The sequence below is a fragment of the Macaca mulatta genome, chromosome 11 (assembly GCF_049350105.2).
Source record: "Macaca mulatta isolate MMU2019108-1 chromosome 11, T2T-MMU8v2.0, whole genome shotgun sequence".
NCBI classification, from domain to species: domain Eukaryota; kingdom Metazoa; phylum Chordata; class Mammalia; order Primates; family Cercopithecidae; genus Macaca; species Macaca mulatta.
Window position 1 is genome coordinate 47,192,780 of NC_133416.1, and position 20,167 is coordinate 47,212,946.

A 20,167-nucleotide genomic window follows, 5' to 3' on the forward strand; every position below is an offset into this window, starting at 1 on the left:
TCAAAACTTGGAGGCTTAAAATGTGAACAATTTATCATTTCTCATTGTTCTGTGGCTTGACTGGGCTCAGCTGCGTGGTTCTGCTCCACATGGTATTCGCAAGGGTCATTCACTTGGCTTCATTCAGTAAACTGAGCTGGAAAGTGCAAGAAAGGTACGTGCACGTTTTTGGAGTATTGGTGCTTCTCCATGTGGCCTATCGTATGGCTAGGTTGGGCTTCCTCGTGGCGTGGTGATTACAGAGTAATTGGACATCTTTCATGGTGGCTGGTTACCAAGAGAAATGAAGCAGAATTTTTCTGTCCTCTTAAAGGCTAGGCCGAGGACTGGCAAAAGTATTAATTCTGCTACATTCTAGTAACCAGAGTAACCACAAACCTACCTCAGAATAAAGGGGAAGGGAAATAGACTCCATATGAATAGCACCTGTGTATAGCGATAGAAATGATGTGTCCATCTTTGGAAACTTCTGCTGCAAGTAGTGGTAGCATGCTATAGATCCACTAGGAAAATCAAGCACAAACTCTTTAAAAAATAAATGTATCTTAGTAAAATAAATTAGAATAACTAGATAATAATGGCTAACACACATGAGGTTAATATGTGCTTTTCAAAGATTATCTCATGTAATTCTCACAGCAACACTTCCAAATGGTATTTTATTAACCCCTGTGATACAGATGAAGAAACTGATTGACAGAGAGGTTGAATAATTTACCCAATGGTACACATTCAGGAAGAGGTAGAGTTAGAATTTCAAACCAAGTCGTTTGACTCCAGGGCCTATGAGTTACGTTCATAGGGCTAATATTCAAATGAGAGAAAAGAAGTAATAAATAAACATATAATATGTTGAGTGGGTGCTACGAAGAAAATATGAAGTGTAGTTGGAGATGAGTTGTCAAAAAAAGGTCTTAGCACTTAAAAAACACTGAAAGCAAACAATTATCTTTACCACCTGAATTGTAACAGCAATCTGGAATTGCTATAAAGTACACAACATGGGAGAAGTCTTAAACAACAGTTTTTATTATTTATAGGCCCATTGCACGCTGTCATTAAATACCAATATGTACAATCAATCATGCATTCATTGATTTAATAAATACTGTGCAAACAAAATAGAAATACAGAGATGGGTAAGACAAGTCCTTGGGCCTAAGGACTTTATAACCTGGTATTTCACCCAACTACATGATAGCATAAATAATGTTTGCTTCTGTTTAAGTATTCCTTGAACATTATAGATCTACCAAAGAAAATTAAATACAAACCTCTTTTTAAAGTGAATTTGAAAAGCAAAATAAATTGGAATATATAGATAAATATGCTAAAATTTGTCATATGTACTTTGTGGGCTTTGCATGTGTTATTTCATTCTCAGGGCAATCTAAGACGATTACTTTTACTGTCTCATTTTACAGAGAAGAAAGCTGTGCATTAAAGAAATCAAATACCTTTCCCAGGGTCACACAGCTAGTAGCAGAGCCTGGATTTGAATCTGGGTTCTGATTTTTAACTGCCATGACAATGATCAAAGCTCAAAGTATGATCTCTGTGTTAGAGTTATCAGGGTTGCTCGCTAAAAAAGCCGATTCTCAAACCTCATCCCAGACCTACTGACCCAGACACTGCAAGTAGAATCCATCAAAATGCAGTAGTTACTCTGAGAATCATGAAACTCTACTACACCGTCTGTCTTCCTATTCGTGGAAACCCTCTCCTAGTATATAAATGTGAAGAATATTTCTATTTCAAACCTGTATTGATAATTCTCTGGAAGATCATTTTCCTGGGAATATATTATTGATGAGACTGCAAAACAGAAGTAAGGTATTGGATTGATTTTTTCACTGAAGCTAGGGAAATATTGATGTTCATTGGTTCCAGAGAAGTTCAATGATTTCCAATCTGAATTAACTCCTTTAACAAATTTTTTTTTTTTTTTTTTTTTTGAGAGTGAATGTCCCTCTGGGCTTCTAGGCCACATAGTTGCTTAGAGAAATTAGGTACTTTGTTGCACTTGAAAACATTAAAATCTTTCTGACTACTTTCACTGAGCAAAGAGACCTAAAATGCTTTAAATTTGCAACCTTTCAGAAAATAAATTCTAGTGATTATTTATGACTCAATCTTTCAGATTTTGACAGTGAAAGTGGAAGGTTGTCCAAAACACCCTAAGGGAATTATTTCACGTAGAGATGTGGAAAAATTTCTTTCGAAGAAAAGGAGATTTCCAAAGAACTACATGTCACAGTATTTTAAGCTCCTAGAAAAATTCCAGATTGCTTTGCCAATAGGAGAAGAATATTTGCTGGTTCCAAGCAGGTAAAAAAAACCTTAAAAAATAATTACTACATGGAAATTCACTATCTATTCTTTTAATTGTCAAAGTAACTGTAGTCTATAATAGATGTATTAAATAAATAAATAAATATATTTTGCTTCCAGTGTAAACTTCCTGCTGACATATTTATTTTGGAATGAAACATTGCATCTGACACTTTAAAGATATAGTAAAACTTATTTTATATATATAGTTACTAGTTGACTTATCACTGTTTAAATTATTTAAGAAAGGTAAATATTAGAGATAAGTGTGTGTGTGTGTATGTGTGGGTATGTGCATCCCTGTTTATGTACGTGTGTGTTCTTAGACAACACTGAGAGAGTTTATTAAGCAAGTTCTGAGAAGATAGTGAGTTTTCAACAGAATTTTAAAAGCATTTATGACATCATAGTGGATGCCTAAGTTTTAGCCTATACTTTGGCTGTCCTACTGCTTTATAAGCAAGTGGGAAATGTTATAAAGTAATATGATGTTGAAATGTGCAAATTACATTGATGGATGCAGCCAATTGTAAAAATAAATATACACTTTTTTTCTAGGACATGTATTTTTCAGGATTTATGTAAGATTACATTTGTCTATTCATAACTAATTATAATAATTTATGTATTAGTGCACAGGGATTACCAAAAATATTTCATGCATCTATATCTGAGCATGCATTTGAATTGATTAATGACCTCTGAATTTTTGGGGTAGGAAAAACATGTGAAACAATGTTACAAAAAGACTACAGTTGCTTGGAGTGGTTACCTTCATTGATTTTAAGCAGTAAAATCATTTGCTCAACATTTTTGGGTATGCTGTGAGGCTGTATAACCATAGTGTCCTTTTGCCTTTAGTTTGTCTGACCACAGGCCTGTGATAGAGCTTCCCCATTGTGAGAACTCTGAAATTATCATCCGACTATATGAAATGCCTTATTTTCCAATGGGATTTTGGTCGAGGTTAATCAATCGATTACTTGAGATTTCACCTTACATGCTTTCAGGGAGAGGTGAGTGTTTAATGAAGACTTAATATTTAGAGAAATTAGGGAGATGGCATATGAAAAGTAATATGCCATTTTCTCAGAGTTTACTTGTTTGGAAGGCAGCTGAAGAATTAGAAAATAAGCTCATAAAACCTTGGAGTAGGCAATGTAAAGATACACAAGCACATATAACCTCATCCAATTTGTCAGGAAGAAAACTCCTTAGGTGCTCACTCAGCTCTTGGCCGTGATTACATTGTAGGGAGTGTGATTATCTCTTTTCTGTTGCACAGCCACTAAGCCATTTACAAAGAAAAGAGCAAATCCAGTGTTTATAATGCTAACTCTTTCTTCTAAAATAAATAGAGACATTTTGGTACTGCAAAGGGAAAATACCATTTTGGGGATTAAAATTAGCTTTACACAGGTGTTACAGGTTTCCAAAATAAACCTTATCTTGATTGGAATTAATCAACATATAGGTAGTTACATTGCATTAAAAAGTTCAGAAAGTTTTGGGTTTAGCACAATCAATTTCTTTTTGAAAATTATGAGGATTGATTTGTGATTCTCTTTCGTCATCGGTTGAGCCTATTTAAACTGCTTAACAGCATCAACCTGAAATGGATCTTAATCTACAGGGGATTTAACTGGTTTTATTGTAAAGTTATGGATAAAATATTTAATAGATATGGATGAGGACTCATATCGTTAACAACCCAATACTTTCTTTCAAAATGAGTAGATCTGTATTACAATCCCTTGTGGTGTGTGCAGTAGATTTTTTCCCTTTAATTTAGGAAGCAGTTAATAAACAGCTCCATTTGGATCCATTTAAATTTCTTTTAGAACGAGCACTTCGCCCAAACAGAATGTATTGGCGACAAGGCATCTACTTAAATTGGTCTCCCGAAGCTTATTGTCTGGTAGGATCTGAAGTCTTAGACAATCACCCAGAGAGTTTCTTAAAAATTACAGTTCCTTCTTGTAGAAAAGGTAAGGAAATCAATTTAAATGCTTCAATTGTAACACTAAAGAAATCTAAACTTAAAAACATATATGTATATAAACAAAAAACCTTTACTTTAAAGCTTTGTGACAGTATGAGGTTTAGACAAGACATTGAGCTCTGTTTTCAATCATGTAGGCTGTATTCTTTTGGGCCAAGTTGTGGACCACATTGATTCTCTCATGGAGGAATGGTTTCCTGGGTTGCTGGAGATTGATATTTGTGGTGAAGGAGAAACTCTGTTGAAGAAATGGGCATTATATAGTTTTAATGATGGTGAAGAGCATCAAAAAATCTTACTTGATGACTTGATGAAGAAAGCAGAGGAAGGTATGTTTTGAAACAACTTACAAATGCGTTTAAGTGATCCTTCAATACTTACAAAATGACTTTTATTAAATGTAAATATTCTTATTCATAACGGATGAGTTGAAAAATAGTATATTCAATTATAGGGACTGTTCAGAAAACTGGATTATATTTATTATCAATAAAATCTTGTATTCTAGATTCAGAAAATGTTTTTGAGGGTTTGAATGCTGGCTCATTGAACAACATATCCTCATCTGTGAAACAGGAATACCAACCACATCTATCTCATAGAATTGTTATAAAGATTCAAATGGACAATACATGGATGTAATTTACTAACAGGTCTGCCATATAATAACAGCTTCAGCTTCATGAATGTGGCAAAAGCAGAGAATAAATAACTTTCTAGTCAGATGTCTGGTAGTCTGCAGCAGTTCAGAATTCTACAAGTGAACGTAGGAATAAATTTTTGAAATTCCAAGTAGATAGATATTAAGTGAATCTTTAAAATGTTCTCAAATTTTCTAGAGAAATCTAGGATTGGTTAGAAAGGGAGGGGTTAGAAATTATAGAAAATATTCCATTATTTTTTCATATCAAAACCACAGATTTATGTATCTCCTTAAATGTTGTTTTTATTTAAAAAATGTTTTATTACTTTTCAGGAGATCTCTTAGTAAATCCAGATCAACCAAGGCTCACCATTCCAATATCTCAGATTGCCCCTGACTTGATTTTGGCTGACCTGCCTAGAAATATTATGTTGAATAATGATGAGCTGGAATTTGAACAAGCTCCAGAGTTTCTCCTAGGTAATTCTTTTTGTTAATTTGAGAATAAAAATTAGGATGTATTTTTCTCCTTATAATTTAGAAAATAGATCTCATAATTATATTGTCATAGATTTTTACTGTCTTCATATATTTGTTATAATGTTTTTTATTTGGAATGATATATTTTAAAGGAATATCATGTTACACATCTGGAATTTGCTTTGCATATAATCATGTAGACTAGGATCAAGATGAGGATGAGATTATCATGGAAGCACAAATATTTATGAAATATATCTTTGTATTTGCCTTAATTGCCAGGGATGTGGGAGGCAAATAAGAAGGTTTTCAGGTGAGTTAAGTGAAGCAGCCATATTTTATATTTAAAATGACAGAATAGGTAAAGGAAGCACACCTCAGTGTAGTCATAGCAGGGGTTTTATGACTGAGTGTGACAATGCTGAATTCTCATAGAAATATTCATAAAAAGCCTTGAAATTAAGAAGTCAGAAGTGTCACATGGTGATATACTCAAATTCTTTTTTTTTTTTTTTTTTTGGTATGTTGAACAATTTACATTTGTTGGTTCCATGAATTCAATCAGTTATTTTCAATAGAGGATGATGGAAATCATTGAATTCATGTAGCATGTTTAGGTGTTCATTGAGAAAAGGTGAAGTCATGGTAACCATGTTCCAATATTCTCATTTGTATCTTGACTTCCTGGACCTGTCCTATCATTGTACATGGATTTTTAGGCCTAAAAGATTTTTTTTTTTTTTTTTTTGAGACGGAGTCTCGCTCTGTCGCCCAGGCTGGAGTGCAGTGGCGCGATCTCGGCTCACTGCAAGCTCCGCCTCCTGGGTTTACGCCATTCTCCTGCCTCAGCCTCCTGAGTAGCTGGGACTACAGGCGCCCGCCACTGCGCCCGGCTAATTTTTTGTATTTTTAGTAGAGACGGGGTTTCACCGTGGTTTCGATCTCCTGACCTTGTGATCCGCCCGCCTCGGCCTCCCAAAGTGCTGGGATTACAGGCGTGAGCCACCGCGCCCGGCCCTAAAAGATGTTTTTAAAAAATGCTCATACACTTCAGAAGATGAAAAATGTATGCATTATAACTACTTTGGGAAAGAAGCAGTCAACATAAGATATGTCACTGTATGTCATTCAGTAGATTACATGTGTGGCTTCTCATGTCTCTCAGAATAAAAGCTAATGTCTTTACAAGGCCTGTGATGCCATGATCTATCTGACTCCTCGGTTATTGTTTGTTTGTTTGTTTTTAATATATTTTATACAAATTTATTTTTTTAATTGACAAGTAAAAATTGTATATATTTATGGTGTACAACATGATGTTTTGATATATGTATATGTTGTGGAATGGAGAAGTTTAGCTATTTAACATATACATTATCTCAAATACATATTTTTGTGGTGAGAAGTTTTAAAATCTACTCTAATAGCAATTTACAAGTATACAGTATGTTATTATTAACAGTAGGCTGATGTACTCAAGTTTTAAACATTCCAGAGAGTCATTGAGGCAACTACGAAATGCATTAGACTGATTTAATGTAAAGCATTTAAAGACAATTTTGACCTTACTTTGTTTAGTTTTTGTTGTTGTTTAGTTTAATTTTAATCAAATTACCCCAGAGATAATGCCTAAAATCTGTCAGTCAGGACATAATATTCTTAGCAAAAAACTGTCCAAAATTTGGGACATGATATTTAAAGCTAAATAAACACCTTTATACTTTTCATATTGGCATTCATTGGGAAGTTTAGGATGAATTTAAATGCTTTGGAACTGAGGAAGTTAATGTATTAGTAATAGAGGATTAACACAAAATGCTGAATCGTCAATGCTGAATCCTACATTTTAATCAACCCCAAACTTCAAGGTATACAGGAAAGTACCAGACATAGTGCATCCTTCCTCTGAAGAAATCCCAAACTGTCAGACACAGATTCCTAAAATATTTCTTTGTCCTGCATTAAAATGTGTTTCAGATGAATGGATACATTTTGAGTAGTGTATGTGGAAACGTCATTTACAAAGTCCGTTTAGTTGGCCGGGCGTAGTAGCTTACTCCTGTAATCCCAGCACTTTGGGAGACCAAGGCAGGTGGATCATGAAGTCAGGAGTTCAAGACCAACCTGACCAAGATGGTGAAACCTCGTCTCTACTAAAAATACAAAAAAAATTAGGCGGGTGTGGTGGCGGGTGCCTGTACTCTCAGCTGCTTGGGAGGCTGAGGCAGATAATTGCTTGAACCTGGGAGGTGAAGGTTGCGGTGAGCCGAGATTGTGCCACTGCACTCCAGCCTAGGCGACAGAGTGAGACTCCGTCTCAAAAAACAAAAACAAAAACAAAACAGAAACAAATAAACAAAGTCTGTTTAGTTACACAGATAAGAAAATGTTTGTGATTACTCTCCCTTCTCTAGACCTATGTCCCATAAATCCATAAATCCCATGTTCACTTACAGAAAGCAGTCTAGATAGGAGTTTCTCAGTCTTTGAGCTGTTGCCATTTTGGCTGGGATGACTGTTATCGAGGTGCATCGTAGGATGTTTGGCAGCATCTCTGGCCTCTACCCACTAGATGTCAGTAGTATCTCCCCTTCTTCCCTCAGGTGTGACAATCAAAATGTCTCCGGATGTTGCCAAAGATAAGGGGCGGGGTTGAGTATCCGTGATTTAACAAATTAGGTGTATCCTTCTAAAAACATTTTACAGGTAGAGACTCCAGCATCTTTATATTAGGGCAATCTGGAGAAGGTCTTGCCTCTCTCCGTTTTCCCTCTTCCCATTTTTATTGTAGGGCAGCAGTGCATTCAGGCTTTTTGAAAACTCTCTTTTTCCCAGATAGCAGTAACTATTATGCAGTGACTAATACGACCCACCTTAATAGATATGAATAGACTTGTTTTGTGAATATATTTTAAAATATAAATGTATGGGATTTTGTTCATGCATCTAAGAAGCTACAAGGTACATTTCCTCTTTGTGGAGCTATTTATTTTTCTGGAGAGCCAAGACAGGTACTTCTACTTCTGTGGTGTAATTTGAGGGGTTAGGAAAATTTCCTTGCCTTCAATTTTCCTTCCAACCTGGATATCACAAATACACAATAGTAGTCCTCAACTTTATTTTTGTTCTCAGTCACCTGAAAGACATGACAATCCATACTCTATATTAATGCAGCAGTGATTCTCAAATAGAGAAGGGCTTTAAAAATTAGAAATCCCTACTCCATCTTGAAATTTTGATGTATCTCCCTAGAGTATGTTACTTCTCTATGCTCCATTACAATTTCTCTTTATTGTTGATAGCTGTCCAGATTGAGGGGAAGCAGAGCAAGATGCATCTATTATATGTTTCCATCTCTCCGACCCATTCTCTCCCTTTCCCCTCTACTTGCTTGCTTTCTCTTTTCCCTCTTCTGTTTACCCGATTCTATTTCTGATTCCAATATATAACAGTTTCCCCTGAAACTCTCTCAATACCAACAATCCTAACTAATGGTTTTTAAAAGTCAAGTACTTATTAAGTACTGGAGGGATAGAATGAGAGAATACCAAGACTGATAAGATGCAAATAATACTTTTAACATATTTACAATCTAGTAGAAAGACATGCTCAAATGAGTTAATTATTTTAATATACTCTGTCTCTGAGCATAAAATATAATTATATATGCTCATTATAGATGTATAAAAAATAAACAAATAGGTAGAAGCTTTCCATAGATGTGTAATTTCACCACTTGGAAATTACAAGTTGTTATAGACTGTTTTGCGTGTATTCACTTATATCCATCAAGTGACTACATTTCAAGGCACTACATGAGAACCATAAATATTGTACAAACAGGATTTGCTGAATGTCGTTGGAGAGTAACAGTCCATGGGGCTGATTGTGATCAGTTTCTGAGGCAGGCCTCTATTTCTTGGTATGTATTGGTCCCTGTAGGCTTGATAAACTCCCTGGAGGTGGAGATGAGGGAGTAGCAGAGCTCATCAAGGGTATGGAGGCTTGAAGGTACAAAGCATGCTCAGGAAATTTTGGCTATTCCGGTTTGTCTAGAGCACTTGTTCTCAACCTTACCTGCTCATTACTAATTCTACTAAATATAGAATTAAAAGAAGAAAAAATCTGATAACTATTTTCTCCTGGGACTAATTAGATCAAAATCTTTGAACCCAGACATTAGTGTTTTAAAAAGCTCCTCAGATGTATTGTTCAGCCAGGACTGGGGCAGGGAAAGCTACTGAACTCATCAAGCCTTGAGAATGAGAAGAACAAGAAGAGAACTTTAAAAGGATTTAGGGGCCACAATATGACTATGGAGCTGAATTTAGATTTGGTTTCGTAGGCAACATGGAATAATTTGTGTGTGAGCAGGAGAATGACACAATCAAAGTGGAATGATAGGAAAAGTAATTTTACGAGAGAGAGAGAATGAGTTGGAAGTAAGGAACTCAGGAGGCCTCTTGGGACTCAGCAGAAGGCTCTGAGGCCACCAAATGGGTGTGGTGGTAGTGGAAATGGAGAGGAAGAGAATGTGAATGAGGCTGCACAGTGAACTGCCAGTGTTAGCCGTGGGGTTAGACCGGAGCAAGACTTAAAATGGTTCGTCAGTTTTAACTCCAGAAAGACCTCAAAAAGAGCTTTTGTCTTGTTATCATCAGCTATATGGAAGGTAGAATAAAAACTTGTTAGGAGAAAAGATAATAAGTGTGGCTTTTGATAGGCTGTGATTGAGTTGGAAGGGCATACCAGTGAAATATCCAACACAAAGTTAGAAGTGTAGAAGAGCACTTAGGAGGTGGCTATAAGTGAAAATGTGAAAATTATCTACGTTAGAGGGATAGATGAAGTCACAGAAGTGGATGACATAATTGAGCAGGTTATATGTAGAGGAAAGATGGGAAGGTTGAGGACAAAGTCTTTAGATGTATCTTTCTTGGAGTAGAAGGAAGAGGAAATGTTAAAGGAGATTTGATTCAATGAAACAAGTAGATCAGATTTCTATTCAAATATACAACAGATATAATTAAAACAGATATAATTTATTTAGTTTTTTTTTTTTTTTTTGCTTGGACAGATTAATTTAAGTGCTTTGTATTTTATTTTCAACAGGTGATGGCAGTTTTGGATCAGTTTATCGAGCAGCCTATGAAGGAGAAGAAGTGGCTGTGAAGATTTTTAATAAACACACATCACTTAGGCTGTTAAGACAAGTAAGAAATTCAGTAATATAATTATATTAAATTACACATTATTAATCTGCTGGAATTCTTATTTTGCATACAGTTGTGAAAATGCAAAATAATGACCACATTTCTACTTGAGTTTAATTATGCAATTCTAGTTTGTCTTTTATTTGTAGAATAGAAAGTTTTGTGTTATTTCTCCTGTTGAGAAACAAAGCACTATGTTCTGAGAATCCTTATAATTGTGATGCATAGTATGTTGTAAAAACTTTTGTAAGACTCACTTACCCTCCTCTTTTTACTTTAGAACCTTACTGTTCAAAATGTGTTCCATGGATAAGTAGCCAGGCATTATCCAGGAGACTGTTAGAAATGTAGAAACTTGGGATTTTTCAGCGCCATGTTTTTGTCCCCGGTGCTCCACAGTAGTCAGACTCCTAGCTGCCTCCACTTGCTTCCAGACCTTGAAGCCTAGCAAGCTCCTGACTTCACCTTCTATTTTCTTCAGAGTGTTTATCTTTTACATTTCTGGTCTAGGGAGAGTATGATTTTTATTTTTATTGAACATGACTTCCGTGTGTTCAGAGTGAAAGAAGAAGTTTAATGCATGACCTCACATTGCTAATTTGATTGAAGGTGAGAAATCTTAAACCAAAACTCTCACTGATAAGCTTGCACCTTTCTTTTCTGGATTTATCCACTTCAATAAGAACCGCTATTGATTACTTGCTACAAAGATGGAAAAGTCAGCACGCTTATCCTATTTCCTACTTCCTGTCCCTGCCCACTTCCTAAAATTTAAAATTGGTTAAATTAGTTTTCCTCATGTATAACAATTATAACTTGGAATGATTTACAACACTTTTGATTTTTTAGTACACCAATTCTAGACAGCATGGACTGACTCCTTGCTATGTGAGATGAGGAAAATTACTGCCATTCTTTCTCCTCTTCCCATCACCTTCTCACGTTCCCTAATTTGTTCTATTATTTTTATGTAGTGAAAGTTTATCACGTCTATATTCTGTTCTGTGCTCATAATTAAATTGTTCACATTTTGTCTATAGTTTGGTTCTGAGGACAAAACCAATAAATGCCATTTATATATATTTTTATTTGTACAGAACCAAAATATTTCTACTTTTAGACAAAGAAATGCAACCTTCTGTCACTAACTTCTTTTCCTAATAGAATAGTAACAGTTCAAATAACAAAGTCAAACGGATCCTCTATTGTTATGTATTTATCATCAGTCTATAAAAATAAGGGCATATTTTAATTCAGGCCACATTTTTACCCTGATTTTAAAAAAAATTGTTTTTAGAGACGCAGTCTCACTAGGTTGACCAGGCTGGTCTGGAACTCCTGGCCTCAAGTGATCCTCCCACCTTAACCTTCTGAGTACCAGTGGTGATTTATTTTATGTAGCTTTCTGAGGTTTTCTGATTATATATATATATTTTAAAAAACATACTTCAGGAAAAGATATTTTCATCATGTCTTCAAGTGTTTCTAAGTTCTTAATCATACAGTTTGTGTAACAGAATCTACTTTCTTCTTGAAGACATTCATCATTCAGCACATGACTTACTGCTCTAAACAGGAGAGATGGATTTCTAGGCTGCTTGCGCACTGATTAATCTATGAGTTAGTTTCCTTGCCCTCTTTGATTATTCTCAATGTTTCTTGGATTCCATGCCTTCTCTTGGTTGAATTGTCCTTAGTTTTTGTTGAAGAATATCTTTGAATAATTTTTTTTAAGAAAAGGTGTTTGTAAGGTAAATGTTTTCAGTCCTTACATGTTAAAAATATCTTAATTTTGCCTCCCATGTGGTGGATATGTTATCACACTTTATATTTTAGGAATCTAGGTTTGAAATAATTTTTCTTCAAAATTTGAAGAAAATTCCGCTGATTTTTAGTGCCCACTGTTGCTAATGAGAAGTCTGCAGTCAGTCATGTTTGCTCCTATCTAAGCTACCTTTAATTTCATTTTAAAAACTGAAAATTTGATCTTTTGAATTTCATTTGTTTTCATTGTTCTGAACCTTCACAAGTATATGTTTGTGTGTAGGTTGTTTTTCATTCCATCTAATTCATTTTTTTGTGAAAAATTATCTTCTGTGTATTCTCTTCTATTATTTATTATTTCCTCCCTAACCTTTATTAATCATTTTTATTGACAGCTACTATGTACCAGGTTAGGTGATAGGATACATAATATACATATAGTACTAAGCTAAACCCAGTCAAGCCTCTCCTTCTCTGGAGCCTATATCTAGTTACTTATGATTCATTATTGCTTGCCATTGCTCCAAGAGTATGTATTAGATGACAAGCCTTCTGGGTCTATCTCATCCATGTTTGAGTTCCCTCTTCAAGTTTTATCTATAATTTGTGTTATTTACTTGACTATCTCTTGCAAGTTTCTAGTTTGTTTTTCAGAATTGCCTCATCTATTATTTAGTTTTCTGCTGAATTTTGTTTTGATAATCATATCTTTCACTTCCAGCAATTCTTTCCATCGCCTCTCCTTGTTCTTTTGTAGCCATATTTTTGGATGAAATACCCTCAAGTGTTTCTGTTCGCATCAATTGGAATTTAATTTTTTGTGTTACTTGCATTATTGCTGTTTTCTCTGAGGTCATTTGCTCTATGGGTTCACCTTGATTTTTCTCTTTTATATTGTTGGTTTTCCAAATTGAGTAGTTTTGGATGACTTCATATCTATGAAGTGAGTACTATATTGATTATCAAAGATAACTAGAATGGGCATTCTTCACATTTATGTAGGTTTGCTTGTTCAAGTTACCACTTTCTGAACAAGAAGGTAGACCATAGACTTTTAAGGGCTGTGTACTGCTTAGGGATACTCTGTTTTTAGGTTACATGGGCAGGGATCACCAGGACTGCTGAGACCATACCTAGCAAAGGAAGGCAGGCTAACGATAGTTGATGAGCTAAAAAAAAAAAAAAAGAAAAAAAGTAAACAAAAAAATCTCATAATGTTTTAAGAAAGTTTATGAATTTGTGTTGGGCCACATTCAAAGGCATCCTGGGCCACATGTGGCCTGCGGGCCACGAGTTGGACAAGCTTGTTGTAGATACTTCAGACTCTGTTCTACATCTCTTCATAGATCGATAACTTGCTGCAATGAGCTTATCAGAGAAATTATCTTCTTTTCATCCATAAAAAAAGTCATGGGAGGTACTCACTATAGGATTGGTTTATTCCAGTGACTCTGGCCAATTTTCTTTAAAATTCCTTTAACCTTGTTATATTGGTTTAATTTCTTCAGAATGACTTTTCCCATTGTGGTAAACTGGTTCTAGGCTTCACAATTACTTATTCCAAGTACAGGAGAAAAGAGGGCACCTCTTTTGAGGACTTGCATTTCAAAGGAATCAAATGGCCTACATAACAACCCATTAAATAAATAAATGTCTCTCAGCACCAGTTGAGTCACCTGTGCTTTTCTCAACAAGCACTATGTTCAGGGCAATGCTCTGTGCTAATTGGCTTTAGGTCTCTGTTACCGAACTGATCACTGTGGCCCTGAGGGTGCTATTACTTAGAATATTCTCACCTTTTCTGAGAGGCTGATGTTGGGGTCAGTTCCACCTGAACTAAAGTCCATGGGCTGCATGGGTAAAGGTTGAGTACCTCAGCAAATATCATGGAAAGGAAGGGGAATATACACTGTTAGTTAACAGTGGTTACTCCTGTACTCTCTCTTGTTTGGATACTACTGGGTATTTATTTCTTTTTCTGAGTCTTTATTGACATTAGGAATGAGAGATAGAAATAGGGTGAGAGAGGAAGTAAAATCAATGCTAATTTTTCCATCTTATACCAGAACTCAACTGTATTTCTGGAATCTATGTATCCTTACTTTTCCTTTGATTTATTACAAAAAAATTCTTAGTGGCTACACTAAAAATTTTGTAACCTTTAAAAAATACATAGTTACACTACTTCAGTTACTCTGAGTAATAGAAAATTTCATGTGTGTACAAAATATCCTGGGGGCATTTTAATTATTAGTAACTACAGTCACAGTGTAGTTCTAGAACCAAATTAAACATTTTGCATATAGAAGCTTATCTGTGAAACAAATCTGGCACAATCTCTTTTAATGTGTAGGTAATTTGTTATATAAATTGATTTTTTAGCTTTGTTTGTTACTTGTCAGCATGCATTTCAAATTTTACACAATGTGTTTGGGGAACTCTGATGGAAGTCAGTGCATTAAAAATGTCTACAGGGCCAATTAGTGTATAGGCAGGGAGGCAAACTAAGGGAATGGTGGAAGAAATTGGAAAAAAAAAAAAATAACCGATGTGCATAATGTACTACTTCTCGTAAAAAAAAAGAAAAAAAGACAACAACATAAAGAAATAAAAATGACATTTGATGGTCATTCTGCCAGTAGTCATGGGGCAGATCTATGTTACACTGTACTATTATGCTCTTTTTTCCTTGCAATCAGTGAGTTGCTTTTCCAGGATAGAAAATTTGGATTAGGCCTCTGTCTGTGCCTGTGAAAATAAGTAGAGCTAACTTAACTCGTTCTCATCAGTTTTAACCAACTGAGCTAATCAGACATGGGCATTAAAAAAAGATTTTATCTACTAAGCAAATATGATCACAGTCTGAAACTTTGTTCTTGGAAAATCCCCTCTTAGGGTGTTCAGCCTTTCTTCTTCAGTTTGCAGAATTCTCCACGTTTCAGTTTCCTGATAAATCAGTGGGTGCTGCTACTCCACATCTTTGAAGCTGGTTGTTAAGAAGCAGCACTTCTACAGCGATCACAGTTTAAAGCATGAATCAATTTAACATCACATAAGCTATAAATTTCAACGGAGTTACAGTTTCAGAGTAAAGTGCAATATACAGTATAAAGTGAATCTGGAATTCAAGCCCAACAATGTCATAAAAGAGGCTGTGAAGTCTCACATGATGTGGGCCACAGAGAGGATTGTTGCCATTCAGATCTTAGCTCAAATACTACCACATCCTTGGAGTGGCCCGCCAGGGGCCACCCTTACTAAGCCAATCCCTCTGTTCAAGCCAAAATGATATCTCAGACTTTTTTTGAATTGCAGAGAGATTGTTGCAGCCAGGGATTGCATTAGTAAGGGTGGCCCATGGTGGGCCACTCCGAAGATGTAGTAATATTTGAGCTAAGATCTGAATGCCAAGAAGACTTCAGCCATGTGAAGGGTGGAGGGATTTCTGGGGAGAGGGGTCAGCACAGGCGAAGACCCTCTGACGGGAAGAAGCTGAGCACAGCTTGGGATTGAATGAATGCCAGTGTGGCTGAAGGGTGGTGAATGAAGGGGAGGGGAAAAGGAGAAGGTCTGGGAGGCCTGGGCATGATCAGATCAGGCGGTGAGGCCATGGAAGTAGATGGGATTTTCATTTAAGAAAAATAAGAAGTCTTCAGAGAGTTTTCAGGAGGGGATGATATATATTTCTTTGAAATTCAGCGTTATCCTCGGTAAATTTTGTAGTCATTAAACCAGAGATTATAGACAGATTTTCCCTCATATGCCAGTTGCAGCTGATTAGTAGTGGCTATAGAGAATACTGGGCTGAGAAGGATTCTGTGGCTAACCAGAATTCAGTAGACGAGTTTGACATGGCCCATTAGTATGACTGTACTGTGTGCACTGTTTCTGCATTAAATGTCTGACAAAAGCAGAGCCAAAGGAAAAATAGAACTTAACAATTTAATTCTGACAATACAGTTGACCCTTGAAATACATAAAGGTTGGGGTGCTGACCCCTTGTGCAGTCAAAAATTTGCATATAACTTTTGACCTCCCCAAAATCTGAACCACTGATAGCCCGCTGTTGACTGGAAGCTTTGCTGATAACACAAACACTTGATTAACACATGTTTTGGATGTTATCTGTATTATATACTCCATTCTTACCATAAAGCAAGCTAGAGAAAAGAATATTTTATTTAAAAAATCATAAGGAAGAGAAATATATTTACTCTTCATTAAGTAGAAGTGTGTTATTATAAAGGTCTTCATCCTCATCATCTTCACATTGAGTGGGCTGAGGCGGGGGACATAGAGGAAAGGTGGGTCTTGGTGTCTCAAGAGTGGCAGAGGTGGAAGAAAATTTATGTATATGTGGACTCAGGCACTTCAAACCTATGTTGTCCAAGGGTCAACTGTAGTTTCAAAACCAGCTTTTTATTTCTGAAAATATGTTTAAAAAACTCAGAGAAGAAATGGAAAGTTTGCTATGATCCAGTCATCCAGAGAAATCCATGGTCACCCTGTTGATGCACTTTAAAGAAGGAGAAACGTGGGTAAGACCTGATGGTGAATTACTCTTATATGATTTTGGACTTTTGCAGGAGCTGGTGGTGCTTTGCCACCTCCACCACCCCAGTTTGATATCTTTGCTGGCAGCTGGTATTCGTCCCCGGATGTTGGTGATGGAGTTAGCCTCCAAGGGTTCCTTGGATCGCCTGCTTCAGCAGGACAAAGCCAGCCTCACTAGAACCCTACAGCACAGGATTGCACTCCATGTGGCTGATGGTTTGAGGTAAGCAGGTCTTGTTGTTTAATATTCAGTGCATGACAAGTGTGACCCCAGACTTACTCTCAGGTTCCGAGAACACTTCCCAGTAACACCGTGCCCCAGTAACAATTTACAAACAATTTGGATGAAAACTACCATTTCCCTGATCAAATTTGGTTAATTTCAGAAAATAAGAGTATGAAAACCATGTAGAACCTCATAGCAAGTAGTAATAGACTTTGAACCCACAAGTTCAGCTGTGGAACCCATAATTTTAACCCTGTACTGATCTGCCTTCTGTACAAATGTATAAGTTAGGCTTCACAGTATCAAATTGAGTGTCAATTACATGATTCCAGTGAGGAAAGATGAGTCCATACTTCTCAAGGGGACTAGAGTGATTCACGTTGGATTCTTCGGTATGACCATCTCACATGTCTCAGAGGTACACCTATCCACGCAGCCAGAGCAAGCTTTGGAGAGGGAGCACACTGGAGTGGAAAGCCTGTTGTCTTTGAAGGCAAAACGCCTGGGATTAATCACTGTTCCACACACTTAGTAACTGTGATTTTATATCTCTGATTCCCATTTTTTAAATAGTGTGTGAACCATGACTTATATTTAATGCATAAAATTGTGATGACCTCTGTAATAATGGAAGACATTCCAGATGAAACTCTTGATGTCCGCTCTGCCATTGCTCCCCAACCCCAGTCACCTCTTTACACCTGAGAGTCACCTTTCATTCTTTTCTTTCTCTCTCATCTCATAGCTAATCCTTTAGCAAATCTTTCAGCTCTGCCAGCAAAATATATCTTAATGCTTCTAACAATTTCTCTCACTAATGTCTGAGCCAGTATCGTCTCTCATTGCCTTTCGGTCCCCTGCTTCTATCTCTGTCTCATGATACATCCCGTTCTTCACACAGCTACTGGGGTGATTTTTCTAACATGAAAGTTGGATCAGGCTTTGTTCCTGTTATCAACCCTCCCCTGCCTTATTTCTTGGGCAGGGTGCTCAGCCACTCCTATCCCTGAGGTTCCTTGCAGATACCAGAGGCTTTATATTGGCTATTGATTTCACTCAGGAGTGTCTGACTCCCAGATATGTTCTCTACTTATTATAAAGGATTATTTGAATCCTTTCATTCAGGACTCTCAGCACAGAGGATGTCCCCGACGACCCTTTGTCTCTCCAGCCCCTATAGGAGTATTCCTGCCTAGGATTTTTTATGTTTTCATTTTTTAAAAATTTATTTATTGTCTGTCTTGCCATCAGAATCTAAGTACCATTAAAGGAGGGACTTTGCATCCTATTCACCATTGTATCTCTAGCTGCTAAAATAGTAAGCCTTCAGAATTATTGTGTTGACAGTAGGGGAAGAGGGAGAAAGGAGGAAAGAAGGAAAACAGTGCCTGGTGCATAGTAGCAAAGCAGTGTATGTAACTTTCCTTCTCTTCTGAAATGCTATGAATATGCCTTTTAGGTAGTATCCAGAAATGTCCCTTCCTGAAAGGGTCCAGAAACTACTGAAAACTGTCCAGATTATGAAATGAAACAGGGTGCAGGGATTTGCATTTGAGTTGATATTTCTGCTTTTGAACACCAGGGGGAACCTTGGGTTAAATTAATGTAGGTAAAGTGCAGCTTAGTCTCCTGTATTTCAATGCCCTCTTTCCTTCATGTAACTAACTCTAGGTTCAGTTTTTCCCTAATTCTTCCACAAATCCGCAAAGTGTTTATTTATAAAGTGAAGAATTGCTATTTTTTTTTTTTTTTTGCTTAACACTGTTCGAAACACCTTGTCTCTAAAATGACTTATTCTAGTTCTGTGAAACCTTACTTTAAACAACAAATCCAGCAGTTTCTGATGAAGTAAATGAAATGTCAGCATATTTAAAATAATTTGCCTAATTTGTTCTTAGCTTAATGCCAGAAAAGATTTCTGGATTTTGTATCACAAAAGGCTAGTAGATTTCAGTATCTATCAATCTTCTACCAGCACTAAGTAATTTTTAAAACTCAGCATTAAGGTTTATTTTCCCAAGTATGTTTTAGCACAGAAAATAAAATCATGCTCCTTTGGAGTCCCTTGAACGCTGGAGCTGTTTAGAGTGACATACAAGAACTTTCTTCACTTTACATGCTCTCCCTCCATCTTGCTTTTACCTGTTAGCTTACCTCTCCAATCCAATCCACTTCCTTTGAACGCTTTATCATAATTCTATAAAACTTAAGAAAATATAATCACCTGCATTTTCTATATGTTTCTGTGTTTCAGTATCTTCAAAATGGAATGTACTGCCTTGGTACATCACCCACTATAAATCTATTATTTCTGCTATATCCCACACTTGCCAGGCCAGGATACTTGTTGCCTCATCCAGGCCAAACACCATTCCCAAAAAGCAACTATGCATTTGTCCACCAGGTCCTTGACTCTATTTTACATTATCTTTTTAGTCAATTCATTTACTTTTATGCTGCTTACTGCTGCCTTGGTTCAGCATGTCCAGGGAATTATCAGAATTTCTTTTCTAAAATAAAAATCAATTTATGCTTGCAATTCCGTGGCAGTTCTCAATTATCTGCAAAGTGCATCCAAACTCTTGGCATAGCATCAAAGCTCTTTCTGTATGCCTCTTGCTTCCCTTTACAGCCCCTGCCACCCTACTGCCCACACTGCATTCTAGCCATGATGACAGTCTTGAATTTTCAGTTATGCTCATGTCTCTCCGTCATTGTATTTGTTATTCCTCTCTTTCCACCAAGTTGTCTGCCTAGAAAACTCATTTTTCTTAAGAATTTCCTCACATATCATCTCTACTGTGAAGCTCAAATGTGTCATGAAGTGTTAGCTTCTCCAACTTGTGTTTCTTGCACATGCTCTGTGTAAGACATTGTCTTAGGTGCTAAAGAGAGAAAGCTAGATATTATATTGTTCTTGAGGTTGAAAGCTTACAGTCTAGTGGGAGACTCAA

The 20,167-nt window shown here is 36.4% G+C and overlaps 1 protein-coding gene across 5 annotated transcripts in view; it reads left to right on the plus strand.

Annotated features, from left to right (window-relative positions):
- The window catches only part of LRRK2 (leucine rich repeat kinase 2), a 147,799-nt gene that overhangs the window by 91,069 nt on the left and 36,563 nt on the right, over positions 1-20,167 (plus strand). For all 5 annotated transcript variants that reach the window (XR_013400962.1, XR_013400963.1, XM_077953862.1 and 2 more), the window contains 7 exons: positions 2,141-2,328; positions 3,193-3,347; positions 4,173-4,319; positions 4,471-4,662; positions 5,310-5,456; positions 10,569-10,669; positions 17,020-17,210. Coding sequence is in view for 3 of the 5 variants with exons in the window: in XM_077953862.1 (XP_077809988.1) it covers positions 2,141-2,328; positions 3,193-3,347; positions 4,173-4,319; positions 4,471-4,662; positions 5,310-5,456; positions 10,569-10,669; positions 17,020-17,210 (1,121 nt within the window). In the remaining 2 variants the exon portion in view is untranslated. The remainder of the gene's footprint in view (positions 1-2,140; positions 2,329-3,192; positions 3,348-4,172; positions 4,320-4,470; positions 4,663-5,309; positions 5,457-10,568; positions 10,670-17,019; positions 17,211-20,167) is intronic.